Source organism: Watersipora subatra, chromosome 1, assembly GCF_963576615.1.
Source record: "Watersipora subatra chromosome 1, tzWatSuba1.1, whole genome shotgun sequence".
In the NCBI taxonomy this organism is placed as follows: Eukaryota; Metazoa; Bryozoa; class Gymnolaemata; order Cheilostomatida; family Watersiporidae; genus Watersipora; species Watersipora subatra.
The window spans coordinates 12,236,681-12,252,817 of record NC_088708.1 but is presented as its reverse complement, the minus strand read 5'-3'; the positions used below and the strand labels follow the sequence as shown (position 1 = coordinate 12,252,817).

General features: G+C 36.4%; 1 protein-coding gene across 1 annotated transcript; it reads right to left on the bottom strand.

The window, feature by feature from the left end:
* Positions 1-5,133: 5,133 nt before the first annotated feature.
* Positions 5,134-10,738, bottom strand: LOC137408289 (uncharacterized). The gene is made up of 10 exons (XM_068094752.1): positions 10,627-10,738; positions 10,138-10,268; positions 8,967-9,706; positions 8,713-8,766; positions 8,328-8,469; positions 7,258-7,352; positions 6,618-6,696; positions 6,207-6,438; positions 5,922-6,054; positions 5,134-5,246 (listed from the first exon to the last, which is right to left on the bottom strand). Exons 1-10 carry the CDS (start codon positions 10,698-10,700, stop codon positions 5,226-5,228), a joined length of 1,701 nt encoding a protein of 566 aa, XP_067950853.1. The 5' UTR covers positions 10,701-10,738; the 3' UTR covers positions 5,134-5,225.
* Between the last annotated feature and the right edge of the window lie 5,399 nt (positions 10,739-16,137).

Below are 16,137 nucleotides of genomic sequence, written 5' to 3'. Positions count from 1 at the left end.
TTTGCTCAACTTTTGGGTATTTTATCATGCTTTTTCATGTATTTTTGGCATTTATAAATTTTAATGTCATTGCTTAGTGTGAATCATAAAAACAGCTAGCAACATTATTTTAAGGGTTTTATCACAAATTATATGTGAAAGCGCTTACAATAAAATTTCCAATCTACAAAGGTTTTGTATATCTATATACATACATCTCGGTGTTCATCTATTTGTCTTTGTCTACCTGTAAACCGTGTGTACAGTTTTAGCAATTAAAATCTAGCAATGAAACTCCACACAGCCCTGGAGTTGATCTCAAGAACTCCAGATCTAGAAGTGGTGAACTTAACCATTAAGCTACACGAAATACAATGGATTCACTTCGCAAATAGTCATTACATTGGTTAAGATACTCATGCTTAAAGGCTTGCTTGGGGTTAATAATTAGCACTGCTGACCATTACGCGTAGCGATTGTTGGCATTATGCGTAGTAGCGATTGTTAGGCTGACCTAAAATGCTGGTATTGTTTTAGTAAAGATTTTAGGAAAAATCTAGCATTCCAGGTAAGTTACTCACATTTATAAAATAATTATTCTATTACTATGCAATGCCTGGCATTCTACTAGTACAAACTAAAAATAATTTATTTAAAATTTTTTTTTAATATTTTTAATCTATGTATTAATGGTTGAGGAGAATAGAATTTGAGTATGCGCTGATGCGCTATGACTGGACTCGTATGTTGCAACCTAATTATGCATTTTATTTTTGCTAGAGAGGAAATGCGTGATTGTACTTGACAAGAGTCATGCCAACTATTTGTTATCACAATACGTATGCAATTTACTTAGTCTTTATATGATGACAAAAACTATTCTGTCCACGCTTAAACAAAAACATTCTTTTAATGTAAGATAGAAAAAACAATTATTAACTTAGTTGCTATCAATAAGCAAACGCTGGTTGACTGTTTGAAGTTGTATATGAAGGAGTACATTTGGCTGGTGGTCACTTATTTCTGACCACCATCAATCGTGTAAAAATAAAGTTGCTAACGACTAAAGTTTCTTAAATTGAAAGTTAAAAGCTTGTGTACTAACTACTCCACAAATTACATTACAAGAAAAAAACCTGTTAAGTGGCTATCTCTATGTTCGATTTGTTAAAGAGTGAAAGGGACCTTTTAAAGCTTGACCTAGCAGGTTTCGAAAGAGATATGAATTTGAAAGATTACAATTTGATTGCACTACTGTCAGGTTGCCTCAAAAAGCTTATTGTCACTCGCACACGCTCTACCACATATATGTCACAAACTTGAGAAATGAATGGCCTAAAATCACAAAAGTAGGTATAATTTGACCTGTGAATGAAAAACCAGCGTGAAAAGAAATTTATGATAGATTTATGGTAATTTGTTCTTGTTGTTATTATACTCTGGGCTGGCCAGAAATTTACACGCCAGCAAGGATGGACCATTTCACAGAAAATTACTGCAAGAATTTATTACAGAAATATCTGCTAGTATCTCAGGCATAAGCTCTTCCTATTGTCCATGTGTACAGGAAGGTACAAGTATATTGATATTTAGCTATTACTGACCAAGTAACTTACATAAGGAGCCATACACAGATGACCTATCTAATTGCAAAAATATGGAATAATCTCCATTTTTCAATAAGCTACTTGTAGGTCATGAAAAGTCAGTCAACCCTGTGGGTAAAGTGATAAATTTGCTAGACGAAGCAGAGCATCTCATTCCTCAGTCAATGTCTGTAGGAAAATTATTTGGGCTAATCAGTGGTTATTCCAATAATTGTAAATTTGATCATTCAATATTTTACATCATCTTTTGGTTTTGGAATAAAGTTTTTTTTACAAATGACTCACTATCTCCATCCATCCTGCGAGATTATAAAGAAGCTTAGATAACACTACCCTCAGCTTTCTCCTGTACCAGAGTATTCAGTAGTTAGGTGTAAAACCACAAATATCTCAAGTTGTCAAATCACAATTCACTGACATGTTGTTAACAATTGATAACAATTCACTGACATGGTGTTAATAACTGATAATAATTTCTGTCGGCGAAATCAAGGTCATCCAATATCATTAACATAGAAACATCTATATGTACAATTTGTGCATGTTTTATTATATTACACTAAACTATTTTATGTTATAGTATAACATATCATAACACAGTTATATTTCACATAATGTAGCTACAATATAATGATATTATAGCTATATTATAATAATTATCTATATATATTTAGCTATAATATAATGATATTATAGCTACCATAAACCATAACAAAGGTCTTAAAGGGCATCAACATAAAATGGAACTCTCATAACGTAAAGCAATATAATTTTATGGCGAATAGCCACATTATTCAGTCCTATTGTCGCTTTGTACTATGTACTTGCAACTATTTACACACCGGTGTCCATGTGTACAGATTTTACGTTAACAGTAAACAGGTTAATTTAAACCCATTTAAACCCCTTTGTTATATTCAAATTTTTTATCAGTGAGATATTTATGGCAAAAACAGAGTGAAGTGGACCAGTAAGATTTTAACATGTCTTTAAGTGACTAGCATATAAATCCACAGCAACAAATGACTGTTTGGCAAAAATCCAAGTACAGACAGAATCCGTTTCAGTGTTGGGAAAAACACTCAGAAATGTATTGTTTGTGGTTTGTGAAACATAAAAACATATTAGTTATTTGCCGTTACAAAATCAACAGGGTTAATTTATGTGGCGTTACAGGAAATATGAAGATAAAGCTATTCTTCTACTATACAGTGTTTACAAACAAGGATATGGGTGACTGTGATAGCATGGCTTCAAACCTCACACGTAGCTCTGAAGTCATGAAGCTCTCTGTAAGCTTTGGACCCACTTTAAATATTTCACAAACGATAAATCTGAAAATGTTTATCTGAAGATGCTTATACAAGTAGATTGTACTAAACCTGGAAGACTGTTAACTACATCAGAGTGTCAAGGACTTCTATAGCACACGCTTCATTCTTAGCCTGAGTCTTCATACTGAACAGTCAACCCTCATTATTTACAGCCCTAAACTTTTTCAAGTTTCCACTAGCTCTGGAGAAAAAGTTCTACTGCTCTGTGGGGTTCATTTAGTTTTGATGACCAGAGAAACACTCAGCTATTAAGCCACTGATGTTTGATTCACTGTTCTCTTGCATGAGAGCTGATCTTTATCCGGCGCTCAATGGTAGCATTCCTTTCCACACGGAATAAATATATAAAAGGAAGCATGGTTTTATTAAATTTTCAAAGTTTTTGTAAAAATCCAGGTTTTTATATAGTTGCAATACAACAAATTAAGTAAAATTGCAGGTTTTCTCAAGTTTGTAACAGGGTTGGCCGATTAAAATCAATTGATTTAAGTCATGGTTTAAATCATCCTTAAAAAGTCATGTTTGATTTTTTGATTTTTCCATGTCAAAAAATGGGACTCATATGTGAATATGAACTGCACAACTTGGTCAAAATTAAAGCAAAAACAACTTTTAATAAATTAAAGTGATGCAAATTTGTTTTGTTATGTTGCTAATGTTTTTATGTGGCACACTTCAGCAAAATAAAATAATATTATGTTAGCGGTTATGAAAAAAAAGCTGGTAATTGGTGTTTTTAAAAAAATCTGATTCAAATCAAAAATATCTGATTTAAATAACAAAATCACGATTTTTTTTAAAAATCATGATTTTTCCAACCCTGGTTTGTAAAGATGATGAAACACTGCGCATATTGTATGCGCAGTGCTGTATGCACGGATTGTATACGCACTGCTGAGACACTGATAGCTATTCTGGCACTAGTAATCTAAGCACAGGCGCACTTACTGAAATACTAGTTTATTGTTTGAGTTTGTGCTGACTTGCATGTAGGTTGGTCCAACTAAAGTCTGCCAATATATGAACAAGGTCTTAGGCAGCATACTGCTGAGCTTTAGTATTTAATCGTCTTAAAAGTCTTGAGTTTAACAGTAAGACTAGTAACATCTTCAGGTGCATTTGAAACACTGAATAAGAAAACAGCAAGTAGGTCATAGGTCATAGTGTCAATATGGAAAGGTAATTATAGAACCAAAGCATGTTCGGTTAAACTAAGTGTCAGTATGTAGGACAGTTATCAGCGAGGTCGTACAACAGATAATTGTAATCAGTACATATTTCAACTCATACATCGACATCCTTTGTATTTCTTTTTATTATTCAACTTTGAAGGAAGAGTTTGTTCAATCTGTTTCAATGGCTGACTTTTCAAAAAATTCGACAACGCCTTGATCACATTTAGAAAGAAATTAATTATACACTCTTATGTTGACAACCATGTGATGTGTTTATTACTTCAATTTTTTGTTCTATTTTTCTATTGATGACATAAAGAAACAAACAAACATTTACCTTAAGGTCAGCGCAAAAGCTACTAATATTCGTATGCTGCTTTCAAATACTGTTGTGCTAAGCAGTTCCTGGCTCCATACTTCACTTACTCCAGTGTAAATTGCAAAATGAGTGCGCAAAGTGTACATCGACCCAACACTGATCCCTCCTTGAGCCACTATCATTTAATCTGCTCCAACTGTTTTTAGGCATCATTTTATTGCTAATTTATCGACTTGGTAGTGATCTCTTCTCAGTATAACTTAGCCTACACATAACCCTGAGATTTTGGTTGAAGTATGTTTCATTACTGACACTGTGCTACATATTCCTTTACAGCTTCACCATGTTGTGTATATATCTGTGGTAGGAAAGTTTATTTCTTGATACGATGATGTCATGTGTAATTGAGGTAAAAGGAAGACAGCGATATTCATAATAAAAAATTGCACAGATATAAATAAACAAATATTGATAGGTGTTTTTGAGCCATATTATACACAATATAAACATAACAATTGAGCAAGTATATAAATAAAATGAACAATCTAAAATAATTATGCTTAAAAGTTCTAAAATACAAAAATAGCTATATTATATAATGTATACATTTAATGTATACATTATATATTGTATATATTATATATTGTATGTACAAAAAATTTAGAAACGCTCTACTGATTGCCAAATGCACCTATTAATAAGATTAATAAGGATTATTAATTAAGAAGATTAATAAGGATTATTAATTTAGAAGATTAATAATATTGTCAGTGATGAAGAAGTAGCCAGCATTTCCATCCGGTAGCACTTGTCACAGGTAGGTAGTGATATACTGCAATAGTTACAATAACAATATAAGGCTTGCGTAGCAAACCTTCCTTATAAATTCACAAGACAAACTGTTCGCTCTCATGCTGTTATATAACTCTGGGCACAAATGTGGTACATATGACTAGTGACTTTGTGTTTTCCAATATTCATGGTTTCAGTGCAGCCCTCTCAATTTTGACACAATTAAAGTAAGTCCTCATATGCGGTCTGTGATGTCATGACCTGTAATCTTATGACTTAACGTTTTAAGAGAAAAACAAAAGTTATTAAAATGGGTGAAATCATAAGTCAGCTAATCCTATGACATTCACCTCCAAGTGATGACATCTCCATATGAATCACTTATGTAATAGAAATAAGTCAAATCTCAAGTCAGCCAATCATGTGATGTCAAGCGACGGCTGCTACTAATTCAACCTTTTTTAAGCGAATCACCTAACTTGGCTTTGTAAATGAATTCTATTTAGCACTCATTCTTTAACCTATAGCCATCAAGTTTTTGGCCAAAGTTACGCAATTGATTCAAGTTTTTTCCCAATAATAACATTGATGGCATGATATGAAAAGATTTGGCAACAAGTTGCATCGGTTAAACAGTTGAAATATGTTATCTCTAAACATACGCTTCATTAACCTGCTTTGCTTCCTGAGAAATAATGCATACTTAGTCACTTACATCTTCATCTGAGACCAGATCGAGCCTGTGTTCCTCAGAGTCCAGTGTGCTATAATCTGTCAAGTCTTCAACTATTTCTTCCTCTTCGTCTTCCTCCTCATCTTCGCTTTCATAGCTTCCCGAGCTCCTTGACCTGCACGAAATCAGCAATATTACACTAACTTTATGACACTAACTTCATGACACTAACTCTATGAAACTAACTCTATGAAACTGCTAACATGTATTTGGATGTTTGAGCAGCAGAAGGCAGAAAGAAATGTGACTTCATGTTGCTCTACTTACAAGATCTCTTCAGCGTTTGCAGCTGTTCCATTGATTGTATTCAAACTTGCGTCTTCTATTTTTGCAAAGCTGGTTGTTGGATGAACCCAGTTCATTCGTTCCTCTTTTTCTTCCTCATCAATTATATGCTGGTTTTTGTTCGGATAGCTCAAGGGTGCAGCAAGAAACAGCAGACGATTTAATGATAAAATTCCATTTGTAGCGTTGGACTCCCTTCTTTTCCTAGTATAGACTGCAACAAGTTGTATGGGTGAAGTTGACCAGATTATTACCATTCAAATAATCTCTTTCTGTGACTAGTGTCAAAAAATAAATTACAATGCAGACATTATGAAAAACCAAAAAGCAAGTTTAGTCACAGATATATCATCGCTATAGGTAGACTTATATTCAGAGCTCTAGTTTACCGACCTTGCTTTTTACAGGCAATCAGCTGTGATTCTTCTGCACCGTGCTCTCTTGCTAACCGCTGTAGATTTCTAACATGTTTCTGTTAAAAAAAATTTCAATTAAAAGAATGTTTGGGTTGAACAGCAAAAGCATATCAATAAGCTCAGGCAGTATAAAGATTTGTAACTCTAGAAAACTGCAAATCACAGCATTCTGTTTGCCATTCCGTCTTTTGTGCCTGCCCATCTGTGCGTTTTTAGTGTGTTTATATGTCTGTGTATCTGTTTGGCTTATCATAATAATAGATTTCATTGTAATCTTTAAAGCGTATACACCATTATTCCTTATAAACTAAAATTGAATCATAAGAAATATTTTATATCGATACATTGTCTTAATACTATTTTAACTTCATAGATCTTTTTAACAAAGGCGTCTTTGAGCTAAACTCAAGCATGTGCATTTGGAGACAGTGACATCTTTTTGCTGGAAGCAAAAGATATTTTGATGTCTAACAACGATCAAAACATAAACATCCACGGGACTACAGACAATATAAACTGCTCTGTAGAGCCTACCAAGTGCGTGTATATAATAGTAGAATATAATATAAATATTGTAGAATTGCATGCTAATCTGTAATTAATAGCGGATGTTCTACCTTGAAGCAACGATGTTGCTTTACAGATTTTTTAAGCTCTTCTCGTTTGACTTTGAGCATTTCCCTGTCTTGAGCTTGGAGCACCACAAGGCTGCCTACAATTTTGCAAGAAATGTGAAGAGTTTCTTTAAAGATGATACATCACAGCAACAATGGTACAGTACAGCATCAATGGTACAGTACAGCATCAATGGTACAGTACAGCATCAATGGTACAGTACAGCATCAATGGTACAGTACAGCATCAATGGTACAGTACAGCATCAATGGTACAGTACAGCATCAATGGTACAGTACAGCATCAATGGTACAGTGCAGCATCAATGGTACAGTACAGCATCAATGGTACAGCACAGCAAAAATGGTATAGCGCAACAACAATGGTATAGCACAACAATAATGGTATAGCACAACAACAATGGTATAGCACAACAACAATGGTGCAGCGCAGCATCAATGGCGCAGCGCAGCATCAATGGTACAGTACAGCATCAATGGGGCAGCACAGCAACATTGGTACAGCAACGAGCATTACAGCATTCCTATGAGAACGCAGACTGTCTCTATGGCTCTAGCCATCTAGACAACTGAGCAGTTTTCAATTCTGCCATTACATCATAGGAAAACAATGCTACATTTTTCAATGTTATTGATATCCACATTAGATGAAAAGTTGGTGAATCTCTGTCTATTGCTAGACCAGAGTCATGCAACTGACCTAGAGCTATTAATATCATAAGAAATCATTATTTTTGCTAAATCAAACAACAAAGTTATAGTTTTACCTAGATGGTCTTCACAAGGCAGCCATATTGAATAAGACAAGCACTGGGAACAAGATGCTGCTACTGAAGCAGGTTAACCTCATATACAAGTTTCTATTGAGTAGCTTCCGAACTCCTAGTTTTTTACTAAGTCTGCCCTATGCTGTACAGTTGCTAGCTTCTAGACTCTCCACAACCTTTTCACAGCCTCTCCACAACCTTTTCACGGCCTCTCCACAACCTCTTCACAGCCTCTCCACAACTTTTTTTACAGCCACTCCCCAACCTCTCCACAGCCCTACTTACAGATAACCACTCTGATGACTCTGCTGACGACGTCGAGTATCATGGGTAATGTTGTGAGGACTATGGAGTTCGATGCAATTCGTGCTGGCAAGAAACCAAAGTCAGTTGGCAAGAAGATCGCTACTACGATAGCGTCAAGCACCTAAAATATTGATACGATAAACTGAACGAGATAAGCTGAAATTTGTTGTTGTTGGCTAGACGAATTGAAACTTAGACTTTGCTTTAAAAGTTTGTTGGATTAAATGAACGTGGAATTGAAACTTTTTTCTCAGCTTCTTTTTGTTTATACTTTAAGTATAAAAACAACACATTTAAATAAAATGTGAACTTAGGTAATCGCTGCATGGGAATCAGAAGCCATGCCAAGTATGCCAATACATACCTGCAATTTGGAAACCAGGAAACCTTTTCCTTGTATCGTAATTTGCGCAATTTTCTACAATAATGAAAGTAACATGCATTACAGCTCTCCCGTTTCAACGAACAAAAAGAAATTTGCTTTTTTCTTCAGTCTTCAGGAGATTGTTTCTTGACTTGCGATCAGGCAGCAGGAAACATGTTTTAATTGTTGCCACCAGGTGATGCAATGAGATGATGCAAACTAGGGTTACTGTTTGAACTGAAATGTTTGCTTACCATGAAGCAGACCAAAGTCATAACAGCTGTGCTCCACGAATCACAGATGAAGGCATACTTGAAAAGGCTGCTTGAGCTGTAGTCAGAAGGATGAATCAGAGAATAGCCTGTGGTACTCTGTTCTGTGGTGCCGGTCGTTCTCTGATGGTCAGGCGTGGTTGAGTCTCCCTCTGTATCTGTTAAAGTAGGCCTTGGTGAAGCTGATGTTTTTGTTTGAATAGTGTCATCGCTAGGTCGAGAGAGATCGGGTGTAGTTGATTTTTCCGGAGTGTTTGTAGTTCTGGGAAGAATGGTTGTGGTAGGCAAGCTTGTACTGTCACCAGGTCTCACAGGAATGGCTGTGGTAGGCAGGCTTGTGCTGTCACCAGGTCTGACAGGAATGGCTGTGATAGGCAAGCTTGTGCTGTCACCAGGCCTGGCAGGAATGGCTGTGGTAGGCAAGCTTGTGCTGCCACCAGATCTGGCAGGAATGGTTGTTGTGGACTTTCTGGTGTTGTTACTAGGTCTGGTAGGAATGATTGTGGTAGAAAACCCAATGCTGGCATCTAGTCTCAAAGAACGTGGTAGTGTGACACTTTCAATGTCTCTTTTGTGCAATCTCAATAAGTAGCTATTCCTACCTTCCAGTTGCTCCATGATCTCTTCAGCATTATACTCCTGAAAATACTCATCTAACTTACTCGCGTGAGTGGCATTCAGGTAGATGAGGATATTCTCCGTGTTGCAAAGCTCAGACTCTTCTGCCAAAATGAGAATGGAGACAATGAGTAAACGAATGCCCAAATTTTAACACTTCTTTGTGTCTCTTATTGATCACCTCCCAAAGTCTCTATCAGGTTTTGGTAGGCTGTAGGCTAATGTCAGTGTTATTGAGAACAAGCTTATGACTAACGCTCAACTGTTGTCATTCTAGAAGTGAAATGGTAGCAGTACCGTCAGACAATATAATAAATTATAAGAAACATTTGTATCAACATTGGCTGGATACTTTTGTGCACTGCATAAATTCAAATTGGCTAATTGCCTTTCTAGCGAGTCAGATTTGTAGCGTTTATTTTGAGATTGGAAGCTGACTTTGCAGCAGAGTCTCAGATTTAAGCAGAACATTTACTAAACAGGAAATGACACTGTCTCACGCCTAGTATGCTTAGTTGTTAAGTATGAAGCTCACCTTTAATGACTGCCAGAATGTCATTGATGAGCTCTGAGGCTACGAGCAGCATGTCAAAGACAGCAATGACGAGCACTATGATTATAAACCTTCTGCTGCGGAACATCTTGGCTAGCTTTTGGCGAAACTTTCTGAAATAAGCAAAAATTGTACAGCTAAGTAAAGTGATAAGAGAGAGAGAATTAGGAAGAGAGGAAAAGAGATACAACAAGAGAGGAGAGAAAAGGTCAACGGTAGAGAAACATTTAAAATCAAAAGCAAAAACATAACATGAACACATCCAACCAGTTGCATTTCACAAAAGAATAACTAAATATTCAAGAGACAACTTACTAGCAGTTTTGACGACATGATACTTGTTTTATGTGTATACACTGAGATATGGAGTTGCAGCAATCTATGTTAAGCATTTCATAGAACGGAAATTATTTCAAAGGGATGCTAGTAACCATAACAATAATAATAGTAATAATAGTAATAATATTTTACCTGTTCTTCTCTGCTTCAGTTGCTTTTAGTTTAGTGGCCCTTGGCCGGGTCACTGTCATTTTAGCTGAAACCATCTTTATATTTCAAATGAATGAGAATTGAGAGATCGTTCTTCAAAAAAATAAACGTCATCACTCAGCGTAACGCTTTATATACTCATGGAGATGAGAGTCACGCTTGATGAACACGCGTGAGCTATAAGATTGTGTCATGCACTATTTAGGTATCGAGCGGCTAATATTTCTTATTCTCTATAATTATATAGCTAGTTCAAGGCATCGGGATTTGTTTTCTTTTTGTAAAAATTTCATAAAGTGGAGTGAAATGAAGAAACACAGGCTACGTGTGAAAGCAGCATTAATATGGGACTGTTTAATGAAATGCAGATTATAAACTAAGCCTGGTTATGCATACTTGACCAGCCCTGTGACACAGCAAGACAGACAAGACAAGACACTGCCTATAATCAGCCAGTCGTCGCAAAACTGAGAAAATGTGTCTGTCATATCAGACTTCCAGCAACCTAATCAGAGATTCATCACTTGAAGCCAGGTTTCAAAATTTTTAAGGTTTTCACTTTACAGTTCTGCCTGACTTAACCATAGTACAAAAGGAAATTTTCGATCTAATTTTAAATATTAGTTTAATAAAATCATAACTGTTCAATTATTTCTATGAAAAGTTATATAGTCTTGGTAATTCCAACACGACATGATTATTATAAGAATAATGCCCGCATACTTGCTGAACCAGTGGCAAATATTATCAACATAATCATCCATGATGACAGATTCCAAACTTTGTTGGAAAGAGCCAAAATCACCTGTCAACGAAGTAAAATCACGCAATAGTTTCAAGCAACTGCGGCCTATCTCACTACTCTTCCATTTTGATAAGGTCGATAAAACTATGTTGTCGAGTCATATCATCCTATATGTGGTAAAACTGCAAAATTAGGTTGCCTACACAGAAAATTTAAATACAAACCATGCGCTGGTCGAGTATACCCCAAATATATCATATAGCTCTGATCAACAAGGTGATACTGTGACAATGCAAGCTTTTTGCTGTTGGACTTCAATAATGCTTTTGATAGGTTTTTGCCACAAAAGGCCATTGAAAAATTGCTGACACTTAATCAACTTCCATAAAGCATCACTAGTCAAAGTTGTACACAGTTTCTTCACTGATCATGTACAGAGGGTGAAGTCTAGGAGTAAGCAATCATCCTATCAGTGCTGCAGAATTAGCGTTTCCCAAGGTGACATAATGAGACCACCGCTATGGAATATATTTGTTCTGACCAAATTCATTAATTATGTGATGGAACCATGCTATGTAATGTTGCGAAACACTGTCATGTCAACATAACCAAATCCACCAAAACAACAAACCCATATCATTTTCCAATGACAGCAATCCTCTTGAGTTTGCCTCCAACCAAGCAACCCAATGTTGTGATGTTAACTCCATGGTGATGTTGTGATGTTAACTCTATGGTGATGTTGTGATGTTTACTCTATGGTGATGTTGGGATGTTAACTCTATGGTGATGTTGTGAGAATAACTCTATGGTGATGTTGTGATGTTAACTCTATGGTGATGTTGTGATGTTAACTCTATGGTGATGTTGTGATGTTAACTTTAGGGCTCTTAACACCGAAAAGTCACACATTATTACTTTCATCTGCTGAAAGCCCATAAATCATAAACCAATCATGCTAACTAATGCAAATATAGAAAAAGATCATTTAGTAAAACTACTCGGTATTTAATTTGGTAAACATTTATGCTTTTCTGGCCACCTTAACTATATAATATCCATGACTAGACCCTCCTTAACCAGCCTCCATAAAGTTGGCATCAAACCAAGAATCAGTCATCGCTTTAACAGAGCAGAGTCTTATGCATTTTGTCATATACAATTCCTTGTTGGTTTCCATATTACTCAGATAGATATATAGAGAAGCTAGAAAGACTGCTAAGACTTGTCAGGGTGGTGATGAATGATAAGAAGAATTATGGCCAACAATGATTAGAGGCCATTTGGCTAGATGAACTTTTGGTATTTCTTAATCTCTACAATCTAATGTACTCTAGCAGACTATCTCATACACCCGACCACCCACTTCACAGCTACACCCCACAAGCCTACAACCACCGAACCACCCACTTCACAGCTACATCCCACAAACCTACAACCACTGAACACACCACTTCACAGCTACACCCCACAAACCTACAACCACTGAACCACCCACTTCACAGCTACACCCCACAAACCTACAACCACTCAACCACCCACTTCACAGCTACACCCCACAAACCTTCAACCACTGAACACACCACTTCACAGCTACACCCCACAAACCTACAACCACTGAACCTCCAACTTCACAGCTGCACCCCACAAACCTACAACCACTGAACCACCCACTTCACAGCTACACCCCACAAACCTACAACCACTGAGCCACCCACTTCATAGCTACACCCCACAAACCTACAACCACTGAGCCACCCACTTCATAGCTACACCCCACAAACCTACAACCACTGAACCACCCACTTCACAGCTACTGTAACACCCCACAAACCTACAACCACTGAACCACCCACTTCACAGCTACACCCCACAAACCTACAACCACTGAACACACCACTTCACAGCTACACCCCACAAACCTACAACCACGGAACACACCACTTCACAGCTACACCCCACAAACCTACAACCACTGAGCTACCCACTTCACAGCTACACCCCACAAACCTACAACCACTGAACCACCCACTTCACAGCTACACCCCACAAACCTACAACCACGGAACACACCACTTCACAGCTACACCCCACAAACCTACAACCACTGAACCACCCACTTCACAGCTACACCCCACAAACCTACAACCACGGAACACACCACTTCACAGCTACACCCCACAAACCTACAACCACTGAACCACCCACTTCACAGCTACACCCCACAAACCTACAACCACTGAACACACCACTTCACAGCTACACCCCACAAACCTACAACCACTGAACCACCCACTTCACAGCTACACCCCACAAACCTATAACCACTGAACACACCACTTTACAGCTACACCCCACAAACCTACAACCACTGAACACACCAGACATCAACAAATTGCCTGCCCTATATCTACAACTTCCTTATATCATAAGAATTTCTCTTTTAAATAAATACTACGTTTAAATCCTATGTTATTATTTTATTTTGCGTGTATGTACTTTATTTTATTTTTTTCACGAGGCCTGATTTGCTTTTGTCGGCATTGGTCGGTAAAATAAAGATAAAATCCCATTACATGTTTACGTTCAGGAAAATACAGACAGCATTACTCCCTTCTCTCTAACCTTACACTCTCGATTTGAAGATAAACTCTTCTATTCTTACCTTATCCTTACATCTATTGTTTTTTTAATCTACAACCACTAAAGTTTCAGATAAGTAAGTCACATTTATTCTTAACTCCTTACACTTGGCTGGTGTTGGAAAAGCAAGCACTACAAAGACCATCATCATAGAGACTAGCAAACAGAAGTCTGTCCCCACACGACACGGTAATCAGTGGATCAGATCAAATATTGATAGACTAGACAGCACGCTAAGAACAAGTTAACCAAGCCTAGCTTGTTCTCATATGGCCAGTCGCCTAACATAACGCTCCTCAGTCCCCTAGACCATCCCTTCAAGGAAACCCTTCACTGTTGGTCAGAGTTTCATTGAGCTGACTTAATAAAAAATCCTCCCTACATTGCCTTATAATTGCTCTGCAAGAGAGCTGATAGTTTGATGTCAACAAAAGGGTTCTAATGCACTATTTTCAACTGTTTATACAGGTAATTAGATGAAGCCATGATCAGCTGTCAGGTGATCAATTTGAGTGTTGCTGTTATATCTGGTTTACCCCCAGATCCAATGATTTTTGTCACTATCTATAGAGCACATTCCTGTGTGCCTTGTTGAATGCAAAGGACAGACTATTATTTATTAGCATGACAAACTAGGCCACTTAGGTAACACAGCATATCTTAACTATACAGAAATATTTTTAAATGGTGATAAAATGTAAATTTATTCAGGGTGTTTGCTTGAGGTCGTCAAAACAAGCCTGCACCTTTATCGAGCAGTTATAAAATATAAGTTTAGAATATGAAACACTAGGATGATAGTTAGAGAAATGAACTTTTGAGATGGCAGTTTAAGGTGAACTTTCACAAATTTTTTTACAGATTTTTGTCACAAAGTGTAGATATTTTTTTATCATTTACAAATGTTTTTGATGTTTGAGGTGATTTGATTGCCAGGATGGTTCAAGATTAAAATTGATAAAGCTTGATAACGGTTAGAACAGTCAGATCAATCAAAAATGTAATTATGACATCTGTATTTGCAAAGAGACTGACAGAATTGAGACAAATACCTCTTCAACTTGACCACAATAGCCGATATCACCTAACACAACGATAACAGCTTGTGACGTCGTTTCACGCGTAATTTTCCTCACGATCGTTTTAATCGCGATCAAGTTTTATCAGTTTTAATTTAGAAACATCCTGGCAATCGGATAATCTAAAGCATCAAAAACAATCCCAAATGATAGAAAAATACCGAAACTTTCTAAAAAAATCTACAAAAACATTTGTTGTAAGTTTATCATTAGGTATAAACTTACTATTGATAGTAAACCTTTTCACTAAACTAGATAACTAAATAACAAAACAAAAAACTTCCTAGTTGTTAAAACTCTCATTGTGTTTTAAAATTCCAAGGTATTCTAGGATTTTAAGGTTCAAAGTAAATATAAGATAATTAAATTTACTTCGAACCTTTGATACATGTAACTACTGTATCAAATTACTGTACAGTAATTTGATACAGTAGTTATATAAAATAGCATGACAATAAGATTGTGAGCTCTACAACACCGACAAATAAATAAATTTGTTAAATGAAATAAAAGCTGTTGCTAAAATTTGGAGCAGCACTCCTTGGTTTTGTGTATACTTGCAATTATTTCTGAGCAATTCCCGATATTTTACCTACTCTTAAGGTAGAAAAATTCCACTGCTAAACTTGTGTAGGACCTATAGCCCACAGTTGTCAGGGTAACTTTATCAAACAACTTTGACAACATTGACAAGGCCTGTTATCTGATCTTTCCTATGATTGGAGAGCTCCTTTCATTACGTTAAAATATTGCATTATCATTAACTGCTTGATCTTGCAATTGTAATTTGCCATTACTTGTATTTTTATGATCAGTTTATTTTTTGTAAGTTGAATATAAAAAGAAGAATATTACTGCTGCCAAAGCATTAGAATACTATTCGCAAACTATCTCACTCTCGTGGTGTCTCTAGACAAACGGTGCCAGTCTATCCAAATTATTTTCATCATATACTTGTTTTTTAGCATAATTCAGTTTCTCCTAAGTTTGACTTTTACTTTCAGTCATCCTTACCACATGACGGTG

What these genes read in the sequence shown, in the direction of transcription:
- LOC137408289 (XM_068094752.1), bottom strand. Translation starts at nt 10,700, where the DNA reads ATGGTTTCAGCTAAAATGACAGTGACCCGGCCAAGGGCCACTAAACTA. An exon ending in AGTCATCAGAGTGGTTATCT is followed by an intron (nt 7,353 to 8,327) that starts GTAAGTAGGGCT and finishes GCAAAATTGTAG; the next exon opens with GCAGCCTTGTGGTGCTCCAA. An exon ending in GCAAACGCTGAAGAGATCTT is followed by an intron (nt 6,055 to 6,206) that starts GTAAGTAGAGCA and finishes GATTTCGTGCAG; the next exon opens with GTCAAGGAGCTCGGGAAGCT.